General features: G+C 40.2%; 1 protein-coding gene across 3 annotated transcripts in view; it reads left to right on the forward strand.

Moving 5' to 3' along the window:
• UTRN (utrophin) overlaps positions 1 to 26,325 on the forward strand; it is a 366,152-nt gene that overhangs the window by 61,121 nt on the left and 278,706 nt on the right. For all 3 annotated transcript variants that reach the window (XM_032185295.1, XM_032185296.1, XM_032185294.1), the window contains 11 exons: positions 9,550 to 9,642; positions 11,066 to 11,143; positions 14,322 to 14,414; positions 15,297 to 15,469; positions 18,822 to 18,937; positions 20,000 to 20,163; positions 20,727 to 20,930; positions 21,420 to 21,601; positions 22,320 to 22,470; positions 23,742 to 23,861; positions 24,646 to 24,747. In XM_032185295.1, the coding sequence (XP_032041186.1) occupies positions 9,550 to 9,642; positions 11,066 to 11,143; positions 14,322 to 14,414; positions 15,297 to 15,469; positions 18,822 to 18,937; positions 20,000 to 20,163; positions 20,727 to 20,930; positions 21,420 to 21,601; positions 22,320 to 22,470; positions 23,742 to 23,861; positions 24,646 to 24,747 (1,476 nt within the window). The remainder of the gene's footprint in view (positions 1 to 9,549; positions 9,643 to 11,065; positions 11,144 to 14,321; positions 14,415 to 15,296; positions 15,470 to 18,821; positions 18,938 to 19,999; positions 20,164 to 20,726; positions 20,931 to 21,419; positions 21,602 to 22,319; positions 22,471 to 23,741; positions 23,862 to 24,645; positions 24,748 to 26,325) is intronic.

Below are 26,325 nucleotides of genomic sequence, written 5' to 3' on the forward strand. Positions count from 1 at the left end.
AACAGGAGTGAACAGAGATTTTGCAATCAACCTTAATTTTGACTTTTTCACTCTTAAGTAATTTCAATCTCAGTCTATTTGCATGGAACATCAGCAGGCCTGGGGTGAGTCATACAGACGTGTGACACTTCAGCTGACAAATAGCATGGTGGTAGGGTACTTGTATTTTCAGTCTGGACAAGTCTGTAAGGCTTCTAGGAGATCTTACAGGCATGATGAAATATTCAGGAGTCTCGTGTCCCACTTTAGATGCTTCATGTACAGATTTTCCTGCCACGTATCTTTACAGCTCCTCCTTCCTGTGATCCTGTTTTCTCTTCACTAACAATTACAATCTTTTGTGCCAGAGAGCTTGACTGCCCAGCAAACCCTGGCAAATCAGGGTTTTCAGTCACCCTTCCTATCTTGTTATTTCTTCTTTGTTGTGTAGTTGTTTGCCCAGCGAGACACAGTTTTTCCTGTCAAAACTGCAGAGCTAGTCCGTCTGTCCTTCCTTTCCCCTTCTTCCACTCTGTCTCCTCACCATGCCAGCCCTTACAGAATTTGATCCTCGTGTGGTCAGTAATATTTTTGCATCTTCTTGTGTAAGCAGTCCTAGACTTGTCTTCTTTATCTGGCAGCAGACAGTCTCTGCTGGCTTTTGTGTTCTCATTTTCCAAGGTATTCCTTTTCCAAGTTTGCTTTCAGATGGGTTACTTTCCTCTTCCGCTGTTCCTGAACTTGGCAGGTAGGACCCAGAGTCAGCACAAGAACATGTATGCCCTATCTCTTAATTTAGATCTGTGGAGTCAGATCTGTCAGAGCCTGTCAGAGCTTCGTGCTGTCACTCTAGAGGAAGCTCACAGATCCAGCATGGGCAAACAGATTTTCCTTTTCCCTGGGGAATCCTATCTTCGTTGCATTTGGGAAGTTTTCCCACAGGGACGGCAAAAACACTTGATTGTTCAGAAAGTTGTGCTTGCTGAGAGAACATTGAACCCCTGGAGATGTTTATGGTATTCAGTGAAAAGGATGCTGGATATATTTATTTATTTATTTTTAGCAGGCATTGGTGCAGATGAATGTTAAATTCTCAGTTGAATGGGAGCCATCTGGGGGCATTGCTCCAAGGTGTCAGGAGCTTCAAAATACTTGTGTGCCTGGGAGCTGTCTCTCCCTTCCATTTTGTCATGTATTTCCCTCTCTTTCCTAACCAAGCTCTCTAAACAAGCTCTCCCCTGGTGGGACACCAAATAAAATAAAGAAGAGAAGTCAGGGCAGTGGACAGACTGGTGAGCCTGTACTTGGAATGCTTTGCAATGTGATGGCTTTAAAGGTGTCTTTAAAATTAAAACATTACCTCCTCCATTACACTAGGAATTAATTCTTGTGATAAATGCAAAATCTTGTTTAACTTTCTGAGCAGTGTGCCCTATAGATCTCTTCCAAAAATTTTGCACCTTCATTTTCTTCTTTTCTCTAAGGGTTGTTTTACCATATAATAAATGTCTGACCCTATACTTGTGAAGACATTTTGCTGCTCCACTGCTGACTCTTGGCAAATGTGATAAATCTTTCCAAAGACAAAAGCATGCCTATTCAGGATAATTAATTTCAGATGACCTGGGATACCTGAAGCTGAAGGCATTTTGGGTGGGATTTCTTTGGTCAGGAGAATTACATAGTTAAATGTGTTAATCATGCAAGAATAGAGATCAAAAAGATTGATTAGGCAATTTTATCTGTCCAAGGAGACATCACCTAAGTTCTTTTCCCAGTTCAGTTTTTGTGGTACAAGCAAGGAAGTAATTGCTTTTTTGTAAGACATTATTCAGTCTACTTGTTCTTGCCATTTTCTACTGCTGAATTAAGCTGTAAGATGTAGCCTTGCTTATAGAAGTAGCCAAAGCTTACTTAAAGGCATCAGCCTGAGAAACCACCTGGATGGAAAAGAATCAGTGTTTGTGTGAACTGACTAAAGTTCACACAAGCCTTGAAATGTTTCCCTTTAGTTCACTTTTTGTTTCTTGACTGGACTGCTTAGTGCTTCCTCTGAGAATAGGTCAAATAGGATGTGAATTAACCAAGATGCAGGAAAATAAATATTTTCTCTTCTTATAGGTTATGAAACACAGTAAGAATGATGAATTTATATCGTAACAGCAATAATACAAAGCAGTTCCTGATCTCTCCTAGATTTAGATAAAGCATGAGAATTGCCAGTTTTCTGCCTTCCTCTTAACTGCTGTTGGCCTCTGCTCTAAGGACAGCCTGCAGATGGCATCTCCCTTGCTGGACTTCAAAGCTTGCAGTACTGATACGGACTGCAGTCACTGCTGGTTTTGGTTAGTGCTCTGGACTTGAATTAGAGGTTGTTGGTTCCTGATCTCAGTTTGTTACCCTCCCAGCTGTTGGAGTGGTCATGTCTGTCAGTTCTTCTCAGCCACTGTCAGCTAAACTCACTACACTGAAGCACAGCCATTCCTGCAACTGCTAGTTGCTAATGAGAACAGTAGTCAGCCTGGTCAGCAGGACTTTCTTCTTTTTTAGGAACCAAGTCACAATGCTGAAGTTTAGCTGGCTCTTAAAAACAAACAACAAACCCCCTACAGTGATAAGAAATAGCCACTGTTAGTAATTATACGTAATGAAGCTTTTTCAGCTTTGGAGTTCTGTAAACTTCTGCCTAATGTTTAGTAGAATTAAACTTTCTACTGTGTCTAAGTGACAGGTCTTTTTTTCCTGTTAGTCTGGAGCTTTAAGTAGCTCTTCAGTTTTTTGTAATTATTATTAGTAATTTTTTTGAGTACTGGTAGCGATATTTAATTCTCTCTTGTAAGGTGTGCTTTTCCTATGGCTAACTTATTTTTTACTTGAATTTATAGTCGTAATACTGGTGTTGTCTACTGGTTCCACAACTGCTCAGGCACATTGAGCAAAGAAATACTAAAGGCAGTAGTAAAGCATACGCAAAGTACATCTGCCAGCTCACAGTACAGCGAGCAGCTGTCTGCTGTTCTGCAACTCCTCCATCTCAATGGAAGGAGAATGGAAAAAGTGTCACATATTTTAATAAAAATACTTCTGTAAACAATTATTATGGTCTTAAATTAGAAATTGGCAAGATTTATCAGTTCTTATTTGTTGACGTAGTTGTTTACTTTTTGCAATGACCTTTTTGCTTTCTGAATTGTTTCCCACATTGAGTTCCCATGTACTGGTCTCATGATGTAGCAGCACTTGACATGTTTCTTAGTCTGTGTTGGTCATGGTAAAGTGTAGCTCTTACTCCTTGCCTTGTTTGTAACTGAGTTTAAACTGAGTAGGTGATTACTATGAATACTCTGGGAATCTTCTTGAACTTGACAAATGGCTCATGTTTTTGTTTAAGTGCCAAACCTGTTCATTATTTCCCCTTTTTCTTGAGAAAGGGGAAAAGAGTCTTTGCAGTTCTACTACTATTTTGATCTATTTACTAAGCGTTTTATTGGACATTAAAAACACTTATTTTTTTTAAACCAAAACTATTCTGTCCTTATATAAGCATCATTGAAATATCAGAAGAATCTGGTGGAAAATCAGGATGTCCTGTTTCCTATATACCTTCAGGGTGGTTTGGTGTTTCTGAGGTGGCAGATGATCTGTACAGTGTCTGCTCTGAGTAACAAGAACTCATCTTCTTGCAGTGACTAGGGAAGATCGTACATACACTTGTACAGTATGCATTACTTCCCTGGTAACCATCAGCATGCATTACTGTGGAACCAAGAGGACCTTTCATCCTCATTCCCGTCTTGCAGCTAGGAGGACTGAATCAGTGTCATGGAAGAAGATTTGAAGTAGAGTTGGCATATCTTTTACCCCTGAGTCTCTTTGGCATCCATTTACTAGAAAATGATTCCAGTAACAGACCCTCTTTAATTATTTTAAAGAACATGTAAACTCTCTGCTGCAAGTAACTGATGACATAAGAAAAAACCCTGCATGTTTCTAGTTAAACAACTAAAGAGACACTGAAACTTTCTTTACAGTTAATAGCTAACTCTACGTATAATCTCATGTCCAAGAACAATATACAAAAGCATAAACAGTTGTGAAGAAAACTTACGTTTAAAAAGAAAAAACACAAAATGACCCTATGTAGTATTAAGAATCTGTGACTCCCTTTAATTTACTGTAACTTGACTCAAAACTCAATTTGATACACTTCCTCTTTTTAGTAATAAAGAGAAAGTTGAGAATGTTCTACTGTAAACCAAACAAAAAGTATTCAAGGAAGATTGCCTTGCAGCTGTGTATGGTTTTAGTGCAACGAACTGTGAATGCTTATGGCTGATCTTTGTATGCTCAATAGTACTGGATGACTCTTTAAAAAAAAAATAATTAAAAAATCTGATCCAGATTTTGCTTCTAGCTTCCTTTATTTCCTGGGAACATTTTCTGACAAACAGGAGGAGTGATTTCTGCAGTCATGTTGGCTGGCCTAAACTAGCTTTCTTTGTATCTCCCTTGTACAGCATGTAATGCTAGATGTGTGCAAGGAAGTGTGAGTCATGGTCTTAAACCTGATCCAGGTTGAGAGGTTGAAAGACGGCCAGTGAATATGCCAGGGCTGCTGCTGTGAGGAAGAGGTTCCTGCATTGGGTGCTTCTCCCCAGGTGGGGCAGTGCTCTCGCTGGAACGTGCACAGCTGAAGCCTGTGCTGACTGGTATCACCACTGACGGTCTGGTCTCCAGCTCAGAGGTCAATGAGCAGAGGTAGCTGCTGCCTGAGGCATAGAATCATTCAGGTTGGAAAGAAACTTTAAGTCCAACCATTACCTAACATAACCACCATGTCCCTAAGCGTCATATCCACGTGTCTCTTAAATACCTCCAGGGATGGTGACTCTATTGTTTCTCTGGGCAGCCTGTTCCAATGCCTAATCACCCTTGCTGAGAAGAAATTCTACCTGATACCCAGTCTAAACCTCCCCTGGTACAAACTGAAGATGTTTACTGAGTCTTATCACTTGTCAACTGAGAAAAGAGACCAACACCCAGGTTGCTGCAACCTCCCTTCAGGTAGCTGAAGAGAGCAATGAGGTTCCCACCCCAGCCTCCTTTTCTCCAGATCTTATGAGTAAATATAAAATGCATTTTTTTTGCTGTGGATACCTAGCAAGATTTCTTTGTGTCCCCCTTACCTTGTGTTAGGGGAAGGTCTTGCACCAAAAGCACTGCCAAAACTCAATGTAAGGGGGTGGGCTGGTTCTGATCCTTGTTCATGAATCCTGTGGTGGATAACCTGTGTTGCCACACCAAGGTTAGAGCAGCACAGCACAATTTAGACCTGTCCACAGATTACCTGAAGTCTCTAGCTCTGTATTTCTTTTGCTTTCCTTGCTATTGCTCTGCCTTGCTTTCTCTTCCCTCTTCCTCTTTTCCTTATGCCAATCCCTGTTAAATGAATCAGCTCCTATCCTGCTGCCAGTTTAATGCATTTGGGAACCAATGGGGCCTTTTCTTAAGTCTGTTAATTATGTTCTTTTGTCTGCCTCAGAAGCCCTTGTCTCTTTTGTAGAAACTCTGTGCCTGCAGCTTTGCTGGCAAAGCCCTCTCAGGCTATGAAAGAGGTTTCTGCCAGCTTTTTTTTTTTTTTTTTTTTTTTCCTGTCACAGCAAACGTAAGCTAAGCTGAGAAAAACTACCTTCTGTTAACTGATACAAGTGCTTGGTGAGGGGGATGTGAATGTTTTACACCCCGAGCTGGCACAGTTCTTCTGGTACACTGTGTGTCCCTGACTGTCCTTTATACTATCTTACCAGTGTAAGCTGGACCCTGTTTTGTCTCGGAGAAAGGGCCCATTATCTGCCCTGTGTTTGTACAGCCCTTAGCTCAGTGTAGGCTGGCCCTTAAGCACTTACCGACACAAGTGTGACTAGCAATTTGCCCTTGCTTGAGGGCTTAATATGGTTTGTCACTGTCAGTCTTCAAATGCATGAACTTAGATTTCTTCATTTATTATGCTTGGTGATGGAGTGCCACTCCTCGTGGCATACTGGCAGAGGTTGAACTGCCTTCTGCTTGAGTTGTCTTAAAGTAAAAAGTGAGTGAAATACTATAAAAAGGAGAAATTTAGCTTGGCTTAGCATACTGGGGACTCTACAGAGAGATGCTTTTTATCTAATTCAGGTGTGTGTGTGTTACATATCTGCACATTCAGACTTTCTCTAGAAGGCCAGATCTCATTCTGGAGGTGAGGATACGGGGCTGTGGGCAAGGACAGGAGGAGAAGCGGCCCACAGAGCTCAGTGGCCTGCCCAGCACGCAGCTGGCAGCAGGGTCCTGTGCTGCACCTCAGCCTGCTGTGGATGGTGCTCCCTCCATGGGAGCCCCCATGGGCTGTGGTGGTTTCACACTGCAGGCATCTCAGCCCCACTGCATCATGCTCTCAGTCCCCCTCTTCACAGGAACAGGCAGAAAATATGACTTGGGAAAAACAGGCTGATGGGTTGAGATACGGACCACAATGAGTGTCATGGGCATAACACATTCAGCGTAGGGATATTAATATAACTTATTGCCAACTTCTAACAGACCAGAGCAGGGAGAACTAAAAGTGAACTAGAACCACCTTCCTGCTACCATCCACCACCCTCTCCTACCTTCTTGCCTCACCTCAAGCAGTGCAGGAGAACAGGAGCTGTGGTCAGTCCCTAATGCTTCGTCTCTGCTGCTCCCTCACAGTCCCTCCCTGTCCCTGCTCCCCGTGGGGTCCCTCCCACAGGATGCTGTCCTTCCCCACCTGAGCCTGCGGGGGCTGCCCACAGGCAGCAGCTCTCCAAGCACTGCTCCCACACGGCTCTGTACCATAGGGTCCATCCATCCCCCAGGAGCAAACTGCCCCAGCACGGGTCCCCTATGGGTGGGTGGCAGCTGCCCCCAGACCCCTGCTCCTGTGTAGGCTGTGATGCAGGGGAGGTGGTGATGGGCCACGGGGTCAGTGCTACAGCTCCCACCTAGCCAACTGCAGTCACCTGTACTTGCAGAAGGGTTACCTATGGGCTGAATTCCTTCCCACTGAGAACATTTTGCTAGGCTTAATCCATTAAATAAGTAGGCTTTTAATGTTGCCATGTCTGTTTGTTCTGAGGCTAGCGGGTACTTTTATAATCCAGGAAGGAGTAGTTTAGATTGCAGAAATAATTTAATACCCTTCAGCTGCCTCTTTAAATTGACCAAAAGAAGTGGTGCTCTGATGGCCAGTGATGAAAAAATCATTCTCGTTAGAAAGTGAATCTGGATTATTTCCGCTATTGCAGCAGGGGTGCAGTGCATAGGGCTGGAACATACCACTACCTGCTAAGCAAATGGCTAAGGGCAGCAAGTTATTCATTTTACTTTCATGGGTGTGAAGGGAGAAGATGTGAAAGGAAGAAAGAAGGGTGTATACTCTCAGCATCCTTATTACACAGTAGTAAATGAGGCATCTTTCTACTTTTTCAGCAGATCCTTTTTTTTTTTTTCTTTTTTTTTTTTTTTCCCCCTTCTGGACCTAAAGCAACAAACTTATTGAGGATATATAACATTCTCAGTTCTGGTGTTTTCTATTTATGTGTGTTATACATGAATGTGTTGCTTTATTTGTGTTTAACAGTCTGTTGTATGAAAAAATGCCTGATTTAAGAGTCATGTGCAGAGCCTGGCTTTATTGCTGTGAGTATGCAGGTAGGGTATTTAATCACTTTCTGTAATTTAGAGAATTAAAAATAACAAGCTATAAGCTTAAGTGTAATAGCAGTTGGACTGTCTGTTGCCAAGGGGAAGAAGTCTATAGGTGCTTGCAGTGGAAGCTGTCCGAATTCCTCACTGCCTCGTGACTGTGCAGTGCAGTCACACAGCCCGGTCATGCTAGGCTGTGAGCAGCCACTTTATAGCTAGCAGGCATTTGCTTTCACAACCAGCGTCTGAATGGTACTGCATCCAGTCAGACCTCTGCTAGCTCCTGCCTGCTCTCCTGGACACGTGAACAATTTCTCTATGCCCTTACCAACTGACTTTTAGACATTTTTGTGTGGTGATGCAAACCAAATTTCAACGAAATGTTGCTCTCATCCTGCTCCTGTGGATCACCTCCTCCCATTACACAACCATAAACTGTATGAGAGGTTTCCCTGGATATGCTCTAGTGTATGCCAGTCCTTGTGCTCCAGCGTGCTTTAAAGGTTTGGTTAAGTTGCTATGCAGAAGCAAAGCATCTGAAGCATCTGAGAAGTGCATGCATTAGCGTAAAAGCCTTGTCCCTTCCTGTGCTAGGAAGGCTATGGCTGAGCTCAGGCAGTGGCCATAGGTGACGGCAGAACGCTATCACTGGCATGTAGTGAATGCTCCTACTTGGTGTCAGTCTGCTGTACGTGTAAGTGTGTATATACACATTTTTAGGCAAGACTAAAGTAACTGGAGAATAAACTTGTCAGGAAAATTCATTGCAAAACTAATTTAGCTTCAAAAATGGGCTAGTATCTGTGTACGTTATCTAAGGGACCTTAGTTATGTGGCCATTCTTTCTACTGTTAGTTTAGGTGGTTTACACTATGGGTGATTGAGGTGCGTTTCCGTACACGAGATCAATAGGTGGTTCTGCAACTATTCAGCTCTGCTTTCATGGGCATAGTTTCAGTAGTATCAAACCCAATTAAATTGGACCTTTATGAACTTCTGGGGAAAACAAGTATTTCCACAGAAAATGGGGTTCAGAGGGGAGTTGAGCTTTGAGCTCCTTTGCTTTTTTTTTTTTTTTTTTTTTTTTTTTTTGTAATTTATTAGCCAGCATTTGGAAATCAGTAATGGATGTCAGGGCAGGAGGAGATGAATGAAGGTACAGATCAATGTCATCTAATCTGTGTCTTGTCAGATGGACTTTTGACAGCCTTCTTTCTGAAGAGCAATGTTGTAAAAACAAGGGGATAGGAAAAAAAGGAAATATTAGAATTTTAGGTACTTCTAAGAAAATATTATTCTTCTCAAATTGGCCTTTCAAAGGGACAATGAAAGCAGCAGCTTAATTGATCTCCTGGCAATCAGTAGATGAATATTAAAAAGTAATTGCACTTAGCTGCTGACTGCCTGTGTCTTCTTTTTTATCCCCCCTTCTGTCACCTCTAGTCTAAAATCAGAGAATTTGTCCCAACAGATTTTTTCTGAAAAGCCCTGTTTTCCTCCACCCTTGGGTTTAGTTAGACCAAAACATTCTTTTGCAAATGATTCATCAAACTTGCTGGGTTTTGTCCTCTGCCATCCTTGCATGTTAAAGCATCTATCCAATGTGGGCTAGGATATGCTTACTCAGTTTCTTAGTAAGAGGCTGCTGAAACACAAAAACAGAGGTGGGGAGAAGAAAAAAAATGGAGAAAGAAGGGATACCTTCCCGATCACTGTCACAGTCTGTTGGGTTTTACTTTGTTCAGTAATTTATAACAAAATAAAAAATAACATTGAATTGTAAGATAAAAAGGGAAAAGTGCCATTTTCAGGGCTGTTTTGCTTACACATTGTTTTTATTACCACTTCTGTTTGTTTGCTCTGCAGAGTGGGACACCCCCAGTCAAGGACATGTTCACAGATCTGAAGGATGGAAGGAAACTTTTGGACCTTTTGGAAGGTCTGACAGGGAAACCTCTGGTAAGAGAAATGTTATATGAGTTGCACTGCTATCAAAACAAAAGCTGCCATTGGATTTTTGATTTTAAAAATGCTTGTGGTGTGTAATCTGACATGCTGTCTACAGTTCTAGTGGAATTCCAGGGAGGTTGACTCACGGAGGATGGGGTCAGGCTGGAGCTAATTGTGTAATTGTTTCTTTTGAGGGTTAAGATGCTGTTTAGCAAAGCTTGTAAAGCCAGTGGTGTTACTCACATAGTATATCTTTTTTTAAAATAGAGATATTATAAAGGTCTGTTTCTGGATGGTCCAGAAGAGCCGCTTTTAGCTGCATACCTGCGGACTTTTTCTAATATGCTCATGAAAAAAAATCCTAAAAAGAAAATCAAAACAAACAAAAAACCAACATGCAGTAGGCAAAACAAATCTGCATCTCCATTGGAAAAATCCTTTGTGGTCCTACAGATAGCAAAGGGCTGAAAAACTACTCAAGGCTTGTTTAGATTTCAGAAAATGCTTGCAGGGCTGTAACCTCTTTCCCTGCTAACATCAGTGCCTTTTCAGTCAGATAGAATGTGAAACATGGTGAAACCTGTGCCATCACTTGGAACTAAATTCTTGATTTCACTTTTTATAAAAAAACCTCTCAAGTTGATTTATTGCCTTTAACAGGAAATCCTTAGTCATTTAAATTTTTGTAAGCTTGTCTTATTTTTCTGAACAGATGCGTTTCACTAGTTCTAACGATTTAGGGGTCTGATTTGAAGTCTATTGACTCAAACCAAGTTTTTTGGTTTCTGATTTTGTTGATTACTGTGTTCCAAGGTCAGCTCCATGCTCTTTCAGTTTGATCATGTTCTGCTCTAGGAATTAAATTGTGGGGATTAAAGGCAAACGGAGTGGCAGGTATTGTCAGGAGTTGCAGTATTTTTTGTTTTTCTCCTCACAATAGTAAAAGGAAGAGAAAGTAAGGAAGTATAACTTCTTCCCAGTGTGCAAAGATTTAGCAGGCTTTCAGTGCCAGAAAAATCAATTGCTGCTTGTTCCCTCTTGGGAGCCAAAAAATTTCAACTACTCTGGCAAACATTCAAAACCCTCAGATTTTCCCCAGGAACTCCCACTTTGCTGTTGTATTGCCAGTATGTAATTCTGCAGATGTTGGGAATAAAAACTCTGGACTTGCTTAAGGTAAACTGAAGCATACTTTGAATCCAAGACTTGTCCTATACCTCAGATTGAGGAATATTGTTCTGACCAGTTTTCATTTTGATATTTATTTTGAAATTGTTGGGGGTAATCTTGTCTGGTTTTGTTCTTATTAAAAAAACAAACAAGCAAACAAAAATAAGACAAATTTCCTATTGTTTACTCCATTATTTACTTATTTTGCTTTGATGAGTCAAGTTTGTTCTGATATAAACAGATTGTACATTTTTATTTCCAGCCTAAAGAACGAGGTTCTACAAGAGTACATGCCTTAAATAATGTCAACCGAGTGCTGCAAGTCTTGCATCAAAACAACGTGAGCATGTTTTTCCACAACTGCTTTTGATATACTCTTTAATTTATTCTTGTTTGTAAATGAGTTCAAAATGCAGAGGATAAAGATTTTGGCACCTAGAATCAGAATTCAGCAGGAATAGATAAACTGTTCTGAGTTTTCTTTATCCAGTGTAGTATTTCAATGTCTGGCAGCTTTGTGAAATCTTAAAATGTTAACTTAATACTAAGATAACTAAACTCTGTTTTGCTAAGATGTGTTCAGTTCCATAAACAAAGCTGACTTGAAACCCTGCTATGTATAGCTCATGAAGATGGCAGGATAAATAGCTAGTTTCCAATGAAGATGCATAACTTGTACGCAAATCTGTAGCGGTATGAGAGGTTTTGTATCTCTGTGTTTCCTTGTCCTGCTCTCAAAATCCTTGAGGATGTTTCCAGTGACATCTGTTATCCCTGTGCCAAATTGTTCTTGAGTGTTCGTAACTTTGTCCTGTGCTAACAGGTCAGGAAAAACAAGCAAACAAAAGGAACCAACCACCGTTCTTTAAGAAAAATGAGAATAGTAGCTGCTTATTTTATTTTTTGTTCTTTCTGCCTGGAAACTAGTAGTGCTGTAGCAAAAGGATTTTATTTTTCCCCTGGATAACAAATCCTGATAAGCATAGTTCTCTATAATTAGAATTTCTATTTGCAAATGTCAAGGCACTGAAATAGTTTAATAACAACATTCTGGCAACAAAATACATCTAATGTAAAAAGGCACTGACATATTTATGTAAACTGCTGATTGAAGAGTGATACAAACATGCTGTATAATGCTGCACTTTCCCCTCCACGTTGGTGGACTAGTGTCATATTTCTAGGAAGCAGCCAAAGTTTAGTGGTGGGTTGTTTTTCTTCTGTGAGGTACTGTAAATATTGATCTTTTTTTTGTTGTTTTGTTTTCTTTTTTTTTTTTTTTTTTCTGAGGATAAGTAATGTGTCTTTCCATCTTGAAATTGATTTATTTTATGAAGATAATAAATTAAATGATATTGAGTTACAATAATTAATTAATTCTTCCTTAAGCTGGCAGGATCAGGATTTCTAGAAATAAACAGATGGTCTTAGTTAACTGAAGGTTATTAAGGTCAGGTATATGACTTATGCCTACTGCCTAACTTCATTAGAAAGTGTGTGTGTGTGTGAGAAGACACACAACACACAATCTACAGTCAGCTTCCTTTTATTGTCTTTGCTCAGGTCTTAGTAGTCCACTTACCACCTAATGGGTTGTTAGGTGGCTGCTGAAAACAGCGGCTTAATTCAGAATCATTAAAATACCAAAGTGGGCATGTGGAGTTCTTCATGTATGGTGTAGGTTGCAAGGGGAATACAGTACTTAACAATAATAATGCTTGTGATTAATAATTTTTTTTTGTTACCCATTCTCAGGAATGTTTCACTTCTATTGCAGGTGAAAAATATCTCTTGTAATGTAATTGCTTTATTTTTGTGCCCCTAACCTTTTGTCTTGCTTTCTGCTCCTTGTGTTCTACAGTGGTTTACAGTCAGTTGTTTAATGGTGTGCACTGGTGACTTTTTTGACCTGTTTTGGCCTGTTTAATTTACAGTTGCCTTTAGAAAGTACATGCCCAGCATTTGCAAAGAGGATTACATTAGGATTCTATTCCAGCTGCTGTGAAAATTAGGAGGGGACAACCCACAAATCCAAACTTCCTTACTACTTTGAAGTATAATTTGTGGTTCCATGTTAATCTCAGCAACAGAGTTTTGATTTGATTTTTTGCTAATTGAGACAGCTATGGGGAACTGGAAATTGCCTAGATGGTATCTGAAAGCAATGAGGTTACAAGCAGATTTTGCAAAATTCAAGCTATTCATGATTATGTGATAAGAGGAAAAATACAGAATGCCATTATGTTCTTACATACCAGGGATGCCCTCTAAAACAAAATGAAACTTTGTGTTTGTTCTTGTCTACTGTAGGCTAAATCCCCTGACAGCCAGAGGACAGGCTCAGTTACTGTCTTCCGATTGTCCCTGTTGTTGAATTGCTAGCCAGCTCCTTGGTGCAGGCTTTGTCAATATGAACAGTGATGGTCCCAGATACAGTGCTTAGGGTTAGTGCAAGCTAGGATCCATTTCTGGTAGGCACTGTGGGTAACACTGCTTTGTTCTGGAGCAGGGGTGAGCAAGGGAGAGGAAACCTTCACCACAGAGCAACGTGGTGAAGAGCACATGGTGTTGCTCGCCCCTGGGGCTGGAGGTCGGCTCCTGGCTTGGGATATTTGCAAAAATGAGCCCTACTTTCTGTACTGTATGGGAGTGTGTTGCAGTATGTGAACATACACTCCAGGAGGTATATCTCTCATCAGCCACAGGCAGCTGTTCCTAGCCCCATTTCTGTAGGCCATGGTGGTGACTTAATGCAGTGTGCTTCTGTTGGCTTCCTCCAGAAGCAGGTTCAGAGTTGGTGCCTCTTTCTCTGAAACGTGTGAATGGAGAGTAGGTGCCCGAATTCAGACTCTGAAGTAGAAGTGAGCGAGTGTCTGGTGTGCTCTGGGCTTCTCTTCTCCTGAGTGCTGCATACGTGATGCTGGAGTGGGTAGCCTCTTGTGCCCTCCCACGCACTGATGTAATCATCTCCCTGCCTCTCTTTCCATGTTTTTATGTTTATAACATTCTCAATTATAATGCCACTGAGTTTAAATGTGTGCCTATGCATATAGGAAACTGGAACATTTTATTTTTCCCTTGAATTTTTGGTTTCCTTATATAAACTTGTCCCATTTGGATGCTGGTTCATGCAAAGGACAAACCTATTTTTAATTAAGGAGTTAAAGTGTTTTTTTTTTTAGGAGCAGGACTGCTTCCTAACTTTTTTTTTTTAAAGCTTCATGTTTGCCCGTCTATTGCTCAGTTTTATCTGCTAGTATATATGGTATATTAGAGGAGAGGATAAAAACTCTTCCAAATGAACGTTTTCATTGGTGCCATCTTTTGGTGTCCTGTTTAAGCAGTTGTTGTGACAAGCTGAGACAGAACCAGAGGTGACAGAGTATTGTCTCTTTCTTCCTGCTGGTTATTTCAGAACAGTTGATAACACATGGCTGGACAGACAGGGACGTGGGATGGGGTTGCAACTTGGAGCTTTGGTAACACTGTTTGATGCAGAGTTGGTCTGACCTCTCCAGGTGGAGCTGGTGAATATCGGAGGAACCGACATCGTTGATGGAAATCACAAGCTGACACTGGGGTTGCTGTGGAGCATTATCCTGCACTGGCAGGTGAGGAGGCTGCTGTGAGATCTCTTCCTTTCCAGGAATCATGCGCATCTATCTTCTGGGATTCTCAAACTTTTCTGGGGTTTTGGCAGCAGAAAATAACTGCTTCTATTCTGGGCTGGTAAATAAAGGCAGGCCAATGTTTGGTTTCTGACCTCTGTGTGTTGGCTGCCTCCCACAGTACACGTTCTCATATGTGCTAAGTTCTCAGTCACTCAGATCAGTTCCTAAGGTTGTTGAAGAGGCTTTTCAGGCTAAAGCATTGTGTTTATGTTCCTTCCTCAATACTTACGTGCTTCTGTTTGCAGATGTTTTCCCACTATCTTGGTAGCTGTGTTGGGTTTACATCTTTATTCACTGCTCTGTAGGTTTGTTTCTCAGCCGCATAGATTGAATTACTCCTGGCTTATCCACATACCTGAGAGGATCATGGAATTCGCTTGGAGGAACTTCAGCAGATGCTTGTACATAGCACATCAAACAGCAAATTTCCTGTGTTGGCTGAGCAGTTATCCTGTTCTTGCCAAAAACTTCTGCAAAGTTGTATTTTTGGGGTTTACTTACTACTGGAACCCTAGCACAAGGCAGTGGGAAATATTATAGTCCATGCTGAGTGACAGCAGCACTGAGGAGTGGGGGGAGGGCTGTAAGGTAGGGGTAACTCGTCATTTATTACATATGCTTTACTGGTTCTTGTAGTCAGCAGAGTGTAAAGATGGCCTGAAGGTTCCTATTCCTACATTTCATGTAAGGAGTTAGAGCTTGACGCCTACCTTTTCACAGAAAAGACCCTTGCCTGATTTGTGAAGTGGCTTGGTTCAAAGGTTTTTTAAGCAGGAAAAGATGAGAACGTGTCTGTATGGAGTAGTTGCTGCTGTCTTGCAGGTGAAGGATGTGATGAAGAACATCATGTCAGATTTGCAGCAAACTAACAGCGAGAAGATCCTGCTGAGCTGGGTTCGGCAGTCCACGAGACCTTACAGTCAAGTCAATGTCCTGAACTTCACGACGAGCTGGGCAGATGGGCTTGCTTTTAATGCCGTCATCCACAGACACAGGTAGGTGACACAGCTCCTCTCAGACCTAGTGAAGTGAGCAGCTTTTTTCCCCTCATGTCTTCATGCTTGAGCGTCTGACAGCTTCTAGCCTGTTTCAGTAGTTTGCTGTAGTGATAACAATAACAACTCAGAGTTATTGCCAGAGCCTTGCAAAGGATGGAGCCAAGGCAGTGGTGTAACTGTTCTCACATGCACACTTGCTGGGTGGATTTACAGCCCACTTTAATACTCTACTATATAGAGAGTATGCTGAATGGGTGCCTGTAGGGAAGGGTTGATTACTTCCCTTCCCCTATACTTCCTTTCCCCTGCAAAGGAAAAAACACCTCAGTTTGCCATAATGCTTCAGGTGGAAGATACAGAAGCTTCAAAATGAAGGAATGAGAAAGACAGGCTCAGTAGCTTTTCTTAGATTTTGTATATGTTACTCGAAAGACTGTGTATTCAGTTCTTTCAGGAGAGCACCTTTTTGCATTCACTGAGTAGAAGAGCCAAATGATAATGGACTGCTTCAGGTGTCTGTAGTATGTTTATTATTTGTTCACTATACTTTATAGAGAATGTTATTTAAAGCATCTTTCTGCAGATGTCTTATGTTCTTTTTGATTTTGGAGAACTTCTTGATAGTCTAAAGAAAAGTTTGTTACAGACTCTTACGAAACTTGCACATCTGTGTGTGAGAGAGATCTGCTGCTGGGCAATCGATTCTAGTCTGGTGTATCTTAAATGAAGTCAGCTCATTCTTTTTGCAAGGGTTGGCTGTTCTTTATCATAAATAACCGTTCCAGTGTGGTAATGCTATGATGATATTTCCTCCTGGCCACCAGGTATCTGTCATGGCAAATACTTTACAAACACCTGAATATTTATACTCAGCAGATACTAAGTGATCACAAAAGCATTTGTTTACTTCTCTGCTGTTCTTTGCTCTCTGGCCTGTGCTGACTGAACTAACAGGCTCTATCGCAGGCTTGCTGGCTTCAGCCAGGGTTTGGTCTCATATACCTGTGTGCCTGGAGCTGGCTGGAGTTCAGCCTGCATGGATGCGTCATGGGGAGCACCTGCACCACACTGAGGGCTCCTGAGCAATCAGGACTGTCCTGCAAAGGCAGAGAAATACTAGCAAAAGTCTGAGTTTACACTGTCAGAAGTATTAACAAGATGTGAGCTGTACTGGTAGTTTTCTTATCAGTGTAATTGCAGTGGCATAGCTCTGCCAGTGAATGGGAAGCTTTGTGATGGAGAGAGCACCAGCTTTAGATGCAGGTGAGACCTGCTTTCCCCAGGGTACCGAGATGGGCAGAGGCAGTAAAATCAGTTTCAGGCTGTTGTCCTTCTGCCCCGTGACTATCTGCTTGGACTTTGTGGGATCTCAAGTCTGTGAGCTCTGCCCTTCCCAGAGCACTGCTATGTGGCAAAAGCCCCTGCTGAAACCTTTGAGTAACTGTGCTTTTCTCTGGCTTCGTGAAATTTCTTTTGCCTGACTCTGCTGATCTCTCTGAGCCTGTTACTCCCCCATCCTGGGAGCCTAGCAGCTGCCAGTGCTTCAAAACTCAGCTTTGCAGTCCCCAGACACCAGTCCTTTAGCCAATGTAACACCATTTTCCCTGCATCTGAAAAATCTTGAGCTGGCTTTAAATTTAGGCTGGATTTGAAAGAAAAGCAGTAAAAGGCTTGCAAGGAACAAGGGGATTGAGGCAGGATGCAGAACTGGTAGAACAGCAAGGCTCTGTAGCTTACCTGGACTGGTACTGCTCCCCTGCCTAAAGGGTATTGCCAGTATTGTGGTATTTACTTAGCTTTGTCCTATGGCACTTAATATAGGGGCATTTTTGTGGATCCCATTAAGAGGTTTATTTAGTAGCTCACTTTTGTCTGTATGTGTCTATGAACTATTGCTAACTGCATTACCTCTTGGCTATAACTTTGTAAGGCTGGCAGTACTTACAATTATATGAGGGAGTAGAACATGTAACATTTTATTGTGTTGGTCTCTTTCATTTCCTAATATTAGCCTAGTTCTTCTTCAAATTGAATTCTGTTCTTTGGTACAGTTTCCTTGCTCGTAGGCCAATACCTAGGTTGCAGTTCATTAAAATGTGTGTTACTGTGGCAGTGGGCAAGTAAGTGCACACACTTACTGCAATGTGTTTTCCAAATTAAGTCTCTTCTAAAACTTTATGTGAATCTACGTGGTTATCCTTGTTGCTTTTCCTGCATCGAGGTACAGTATTCCATAAGCTCGTATCAGTGTCTTTGTATATTTTCCCCTGTCCCAGCCCTTCTTCTGGCTTTTTGCTTCTCAGACCCTGCTGGTTTATGGCCTTCCTGTTTCACAAAGTGTAATGATTCAACAGATGTTGAAAGGATACTCTCAGGTCAATTTACAACTGAATTAAGCTTTAAAGAATTAAAGGCAAGCCCATCTCTTCCTCCCCACGTTCTATGAAACACAGGATCAATAAGTGTTTTAATGAGAAGCCACTACTAGAGGGGAATGGAAAGTATTTTAATGGTTTGTAGTTTTACAGCTGTGCTGCTGCAGCACTTGGCTGTTCATGCCCTGTAGGTATAGATACCACGAGGAGGGGCCCTCTGTGCTGATCCTTTTTCCTACCCCAAGAGCTAAGGGCTCTTTCCCCCCTAGACCTGCCGGTAGGTTTTTGCATGCACAGCTGCACTGAAGATTTGGTTTGTTAAATGCTAATGCAAGATGAAGGGTACTGGCACTGTCAATCAATGGGCTCCTTGGTCTGATTCACATCATGACTCTCATGAGTTCTTGTGAATTTTTTCTTCTTTTTTTAAACCAGAGGAAGGGCCACGTGGCGGGATGAGTGAGCAAGGGGTGTGGAGACTGCTGCTGCTCCTGGTCTGGGGTGGTCACCAAGACACCTCACAAGTTTGGAATGAGGCTTTCTAGGAAGAGAGTGGCTGTTCATTACCCAGCAGAGCCAGACACAAAAATCATGTAATAATAATGCTGTAAAAGAGCCAATTGAAGAAAAGTGGTTCTGGAACAAATTTTCTGATATTTTTTCTGGTTTACTGATTTTCTTGTTAGTAGCATTTAATCTCCAGTTGCAGTCAAATAGTATATGTAGAAGGGAAGGTGGATGGCACTGCAGATGTGGTCAATTAATTGATTTGTGGTTGTCCCATTCTCATTAAGAATATTTTTGTCTGTCTTCTGTATTTGGTTATATGTGCTTATGTTTGTATTTTATATGTACCTGTGTATTTATATAACTCATGTAGCTCCCTCCATATCCATAACTTCAAATTCTGAATGGTATAGATTTTTTTTCTTTAAATTAAATGTAGTATTTTCTGTTTTGTATTTCAATTTTAGACCTGAGCTCTTCAGCTGGGATGAAGTTATAAAGATGTCCCCAGTTGAGAGACTGGAACATGCTTTCAGCATAGCCAAAAACCACCTGGAAATTGAGAAACTGTTGGATCCTGAAGGTGCGATACAGTTATTCTATTTGATTTTAAACTTCTTGAGCTCTTCTGAAAGAAAACGCTTACATAGACATTTATTATGAATACAAATCCCAGCAGTTTTGTGCAGTGATATTTTGTTTCAATCCCTTGGGCTTAAAAATATGTAAATTGTAGGGTAAGGGTATTCCTGTGTGTATGTATGCTTCAGCTTCTTGAATGTTAAAGTTCATATTGAGTTACCTTTCAGAGACAGTGCACAGGAAGGTGAAGTTGGTTCCCTGGTTTTATTTTATTTTAAGTAGCGGTTCCATTAAAAGTGTCTGTGCTTTTCAGATCAAGCAGAGCATTTTGTAGAATGGAATAGCTTAAGAGCTCATGATCTTTTGTTCTTTGTTATATATGCTGAGTAACAGTAGCTGCCAGTGCTGTGAGTACTTACCATATAGGAATGCTTGCCAGGAAACTTTTTATGGCCCCTTCTTAAAACCCTGAGCTGTCACTCTGCTTTGAAGTGAACCTCTGAAGATCCATTCTGTAAGACAAGCTGTCAAACTTTATGGATTCAAGCACCACCACCTTAAAAAGAAAAAAAAAAGTCAGCTGAATGAGTAGAACTCATAACCCCAGTGATATGTGAACCTGAATCTGTGAAATTCTTTTCCATATGAAAAGTAAGCAAGTGAATTTACTGATACTGAGAGTGGGGTTAGAACATACATGGAAGTGTGTGTTTGAGGGGTACTGTTCCTTAATTGCATTTCTGCTTGGAATGCACTCCAGGATGTTTCCAAAACAATTTTTATTTCTCAGTAACTTCAGATTTGGGCTCTTACTTCCAAAAGATCATGTCTCTTAATGTAAATTCACTTGAAAATGTGGATTTTTTAAAAAATATTTTTTCATTGTACTGCTTTCAACATCTGTAAAACCTGGTCTTTCAATAGAAAGCTAAAGGCTAATTAACAGGATAACCTATGCTTTGCACTACATGTGAAATATTAGAATCTTAACTGTATTCTGCATGATGATTTAGAAATGTTGTTTCTTTATTAATTTTCTCCCATGTATTCTTTTTTGATGCAGATGTTGCTGTACAGCTTCCAGACAAAAAGTCTATTATCATGTATTTAACCTCTTTATTTGAGGTCCTTCCTAAGCAAGTCACCATGGAAGACATTCGGGAAGTGGAGACTCTTCCAAGGAGATACAAGCAGGAATGTGAGGATGGAGAATTCAACATGCAGCAGGTGTGTTTATTATCTAAGTCTGGCTGAATCTTCTTGAGTTGTAATTTTAGCTGATCTTCAGGCTTGTCAGTTCTCTGGAATGTCTTCTGCCTTGTTCAACACTATTGGGAAAATATGAAAAATCATAGCATCATCTTTGTGATTGAATTCATTGGTTCTTTTTTGTTTCCTGATTCATATACAAAATCCTTTTTGCTTAGGTAGAAAGCTACATCTGCATTATGCTTCTTTCTTCTGTTTATTTTCCTTATTTATCTTGACAAGCTGGAGTGGCCTAAAGTCTTTAACTGAGTTTGCAGCAGGACTTGTGGTGGTGGTATTTGTTGGGTTTTTGTTTGCGTGGGAGGTCCACAGCTCTGTTAAAATAAGTACACTTAGTTTTCTATCCAGGTTATCTTAAAATGGAAATTCATTAGTGGTGACTGTTGGCCCCTCTCATTAGAAATGTACCTAACAATTAGTTTTAAAATTTTATGAAGGATTGAAAGGGATCTTAGTTGTTCTATTCTTAGTATCATTTGGGAAAGCACTTCCGAGGCATCACTTTTCTCTTGACTGCCTAGGTTGTAGCACTTGAAGAGGAGCAGAGCAGTTCTAGAGCAGAGACCCCCAGCACGGTGACAGAGGTGGATATGGACTTGGATAGCTACCAAGTTGCTCTGGAAGAAGTCCTCACGTGGTTGCTGTCAGCTGAGGATGCATTTCGGGAACAGGAGGAAATATCTGGTGATGTTGAAGAAGTCAAAGAGCAATTTGCCACCCATGAAGTAAGCTTTTCTTAAGTTCCTTTTGTGTAGTTTTGCTTTTTTGTGTGGGAGCCGAAAATTTTATTTCCCTAGTCCTTATCCAAACACTGCCATTCTCTTTCTTGTGTCTTGCTTTTCCTAAACTGAAAGCACCTCTAACTGAATGGTGATTTTTAAATTATTATTATAATTAGTTTTATAATTGACAAATTATAGTTTCTTGGCAGTGGAAATGGATCTTTTTAAGAGAGTTTTCAGTGGAACAGGTTTTGGAACTTCAGTATATTTTTTGTGTCAGCTTTCTGTGGCTGGCCCCCTGTTGTCATAGAATCACAGAATGGTTTGGGTTGAAAGTGACCTTAAAGATCATCCAGTTACAACTCCCCTGCCATAGGCAGGTTGCTCAAAGCCCCATCCTACCTTGGACACTTAGTGTCTTGAACGCCTTGAGATAGATTCTTGATAGGAGCTCACAGATCACGGTGATGTGGCTGGTTGTACTGTTTCCAGGCTTTTATGATGGAACTGACTGCACACCAGAGCAACGTGGGCAGTGTCCTGCAGGCTGGGAACCAACTGGTGGCACAGGGAAATCTATCTTCTGAAGAGGAGTTTGAGATCCAGGAGCAAATGCTGCTGCTGAACTCCCGCTGGGAGGAGCTCAGGGTGGAGAGCATGGACAGGCAGTCCCGGTGAGTCATCCCGCATGACCTCTCCTAAAGCTGAAGGACTGGTCTCTGGTGCTTGCTGCATCTCAGAGGAATTGCTTTGCATACATTTGTAAGATATTTTTGTCTGAAGTAGCTCTTCCGTTTGGGACATGAAATCCACCCTCTTTGTACTCTCCAAGATAAAACAGAGGAAATGAATATAACTGTCTTTTTTTTGGATTCTTATGTAAGAATATTTTGAGATTTATGTTATATAAGTGTACCAGACTAAATATGATACCTACATGCAGCAGTTACATAAATGTATTTTTAATATTTTCAGTAGTTTAAGTTCCTGAATAAAACATGCAGGAGATGTGAACAGCTATGTGTGTTTACGCAGCTAAAGAACACTTAAAAGATTTTTTTCCCCGCCTTTAGTTGTCAGGCTCAGAGCTGCACATCAAGGGAGAAACTGCATTTGATTGCCACTTGTAGCAGTGGTTCTGTTAGTGAATAGAAAATCCCAGTTGCAAGAAGCAACTGGGTATAAATTGCATAATTCACTCATTTTTATTCTGTTACAATAGAAACAGGAATACTTAATTCTATGTTCTGTAGCTTACTGGTGAAAATTATATTGGATGATACATAACTGGTTTATGAATGGTTATGTGTCTTTCCTTTAAGAACCAGAACTTAGTTTTTATCTTTGGGAAGACGGTTCCTGATGTGACTCTGCCTGTGCTTCCCCCTGCAGCCTGCATGACATGCTGATGGAACTGCAGAAGAAGCAGTTGCAGCAGCTGTCCGACTGGCTGACCATCACAGAAGAACGCATTCAGAAGATGGAGTCTCAACTCTTAGCCGAAGACATAGAGTCCCTTCAAAAACAGCTGGAAGAACACAAAGTAAACTTTTTCATCTGTTCTGTAATGAGTATATGAGAAGTATTTGGAAGAAGTGTAGGTTGGAAGGCTTTCTTAGCCAATAAACTTGCTAAAGGATGTTGATGGGACAAAAGGAATTAGACATGTTCAGCCTTCTTGGCTGAACACTTCAGCTATGATGACTACAACAGAAACTGTATTATCTTTGCTACATGCAAACAAGGCCTCCCCAGGTGAATTGTTGGTGTTAGGGACAGTATTAAATGCATTGTAGATAACTGGCCTTTAATGACTGGCAGCGATGCTAAGGCACATTTGAGACTTGCTGCTTGAAATAATGGAGGAGTTAAAGCTATTCCTACTAAAGCAATTTGCAAATTGGTTTGGCTCGCAATTAAGTTTCTGGATGGGAGTCCAGCCTTTCTAGCCTAGAGTGTTTTTTGAAGGAGAAAGATGGCCTTTTAATATTAGTCATGGTTGCAGCTTTGTTTTTTGTACTCATTGCTGAGGTTTGACCTCTGCAGCTTGAGACATACCTCACAGGGCAAGAACTGCTAAGTGTTCTTAGTCTGTGTAATTTCTTGTCTCACACTTGTGTTTTTTGCTCTGTCTTCAAAGGCTGGGGAGCTTGAGGCTTGTTGTTCATAAAGTAGTTTAGGATTTTCCGGGATGAAAAGTGGTATTTACAACAGTTTAAGGGCATATAGATGTTGCAGAGTTATTTTGGAGGTAGGCTTTAACCTACTGTAGTCTGTTCTGCCAGAAGTTGCATGAATATTTAAATGTACAGATGTATTTTAGCCTAATTGGAACTGTATGTTTTTTGCAGCTGCTAGGTATCAGTTTGTGACTATTGTCTTTGATATTTAGGTTTTGAGAAATGTCAACTATTAAATGTTCATAGTAATTCTTACATTTTTGGCATGCCCTATGCTCCTTGCTTAATAAAAGCAACTTTTTAATGGAATGCTTAAGTTCTCTTATCCATAGCCGTAGACATATAGAAAGTCAGTGCAGTCATATGATTTATCTAATCAAGAATGGTGTATACATTTTAAAACTTTTTTTTGTTTGTTTTTGTGTGTGTGTTTTCCAGCACTTTAAAAGAATGTTTTTAGGTTCTTTGCCAGCAATCTTTGTTTGTTTGTTTAAACTGCGCAGTGATTCCCAGTGGTAAAAATATTTGCATAAGTGTTGTCTGTAGTGCTTTGCCACATTTGTTTTAGTCACTGTGGGCAAAATAGCAATTTGATAATTATTCAAAGTTTGTAACAGCTGATGTGTTTTTCTAGAGCCTGCAAAATGACCTAGAGACAGAACAAGTGAAGGTAAATTCCCTAACTCACATGGTCGTCATTGTCGATGAAAGCAGTGGGGAAAGTGCAACAGCTATTCTGGAGGAACAATTGCAGGTAAAATGTTAGAGCCCTGTTTTTTAAAAAACAACAGCAAACAAACAAACAAACACAAAATCCAAAACTGTAATAGCAGGCACTTAAAATCTTTGCATATAATTGTTAATCAATGTTTTTTGTGTTTAAAGACAATTTGTCCTAGAAAACAATTTAAAGTAGTATATTTTTAAATGTAATATTAATGCAAAGAATTAGTAAACTTACTCAGGATAAAACCTGCAAAAGTTATCTAGCTTTCAAGCTCAATTCCTGATGAGTCAAGCTGCTTGCATCTGTAGTGACTTAAGCACTTTTGCAGCATATCTTCTCAGCAATTTCACTAAAATGGGAAGATGCACAATACAACTCTTTAATTTCAAATAGGTAATTCTCATTAGGAAATTAAAATATGATTGAAAAATATTTAAATACAGGAACAGAATTAATCGAGGAGATATTGTGTGAATTGTTTTCCTGTTTTCTTTTTGGGCTTGGGCTGCAATCTGAGTAAATCCTATGTTCTATATGATTTAATGTAACAGAATTCATGCTACTTCCATTGCTCCTTTTGAAGTCGATGAAATAGTTTCCTGAGTTCAGCGAGCGCAGAGATAAGGCCATAGGTGAATGCCCTTGAGAGTTTTAACTTTAAGTTTTGTACAGTACAACAACAGTTAATGGCAACAAGGTGATTATAAGATAAAAGAGGTTACTGTGAAGTAGAAATTTTGCTCTTGAATATATGGTTTTTGATCCTCTTTGTGAAGCTCGTGAATATTCACGATATCTCCTGCTTTTGTAGAGGCTGGGGGAGCGGTGGACAGCAGTTTGTCGATGGACTGAAGAACGACGAGTCAAGTTGCAAGAAATTCAGCTTTTATGGCAGGAGCTTCTAGAAGAGCAGGTTAGTAACTCTCTGGTTACCCACATTTGTAATTTATTTATTTATTTATTAGTAACCCTTAGTAGGGTTTAACAGCTCTAAGAAAATAGCTGCAAAGAACAAGAATTTCAGTTATCATTTAGGTTCTTAGCATTTCTTGAAGAAGTAGTGCAGCCTAAGAAAAGTATTTACTTAAGTTTAAGCAGGAAAATTTATGCCTCCTTATAAAATAATTTCCAAGGTAGATACTTAATATTCTTGTGGACATCATCCTTTTGAAAGTTCTGTTGCCTTATATTCATCAATGTCAACAAATTTCACAAGATTTATTATATTAAAAATAAGGATTACTGTACTTCGAATGTCAAATTCATACCTAATGAACTCTGTGACTTTTCTTGGTGAATTTAATGGAGAAGTATAAGAATGCAAGTATGAGCATCTTGCTTTAGAAAATTTATGGGAGATAGCTTCTCATAAATATTCCTGTCTTCTTGATAAGTAGTTAAATAATTAAAGGACTTCTGTCTGATTTATATTTGGTCTCCAGTTTTCAGTAGACAACTTTAAAATAACAAACTGATTTTATTGGGTTTAAGATCAGTGAAGACTTGCAAAATGACCAAGAAGCAGGAATATCCCTGATGGCAATGAATCACTAAGTATTTGGTGGTTTGGTAATTGCAGAAATTTTCCTAACTAAGGCACCAATGTTTCCAACATAGATACATGTACACAATTTTGCAATCAACTAAGCAATAAATACTGTTTACAAAGCCAGTAACATAAAATATTTGGTCAATGTGGTGAAGCATTTAGCTCATCTCATTTTGAAGAGTTTAGGCATGCAGTTGAATTGTTAAGAAGATGGCATTGTGAGTTTTCTCTTGCTTTGATCTTGCGTGTTTTGGGTGGACCTTGAATATACCACTCAAATATGAATTAGGCTACGGCATCTGAAAGAAATGGTAACAACTACATGCTGTCAGCTGTGTTAGTCAGTTTTGCATACCTACTGCCAGAGCTTGTTTTGTGACTCAGCTTTAAAATATTTGATGGCTTTTCCTTTGAAGGTTTTCTTAAATTGTTTTGTTTTCTTATATGATGACATTTATCACTGTAAACCGTTGTTTAAACTCTGCAGTGTACAGAGTGTTTAGACACTTAAAAAGAAGTAGAGCAGTGCTGATATATTTGTTGCTATCACTTCCAGCCTGGTTTCTTTGAGAAATGTTTTGTCTGCACGTTTTGGATTTCTTATGTGTTTCTCTCTGACCCCTCCCGTATCTATCTGCAGTATATTGCTAAGCCATGCTTGCAGCTCATGCAACCTTGTTAATATGGATGCAAGGTTCAGATTCTGGCTTATGCAATACCACATATCTGTTAATGTATATATCTTACTTTAAAATTCTGCCTTTACGTATGTACATGTAGAAAACTGCGCTAATGTTTTCTGACAACTATTGAGCAAGGTAAGATTCTGAACTCAGAAATAAAGAATTCCAAGAAAGCCTGACTTTTTATGTCAAGGTACAAACTTCAGGAGCTCTTAACTTTTATGACTCTATTTGAACATGTTTCAGGCCTCTTCCACCC

Source organism: Aythya fuligula, chromosome 3 (assembly GCF_009819795.1).
Source record: "Aythya fuligula isolate bAytFul2 chromosome 3, bAytFul2.pri, whole genome shotgun sequence".
NCBI classification, from domain to species: domain Eukaryota; kingdom Metazoa; phylum Chordata; class Aves; order Anseriformes; family Anatidae; genus Aythya; species Aythya fuligula.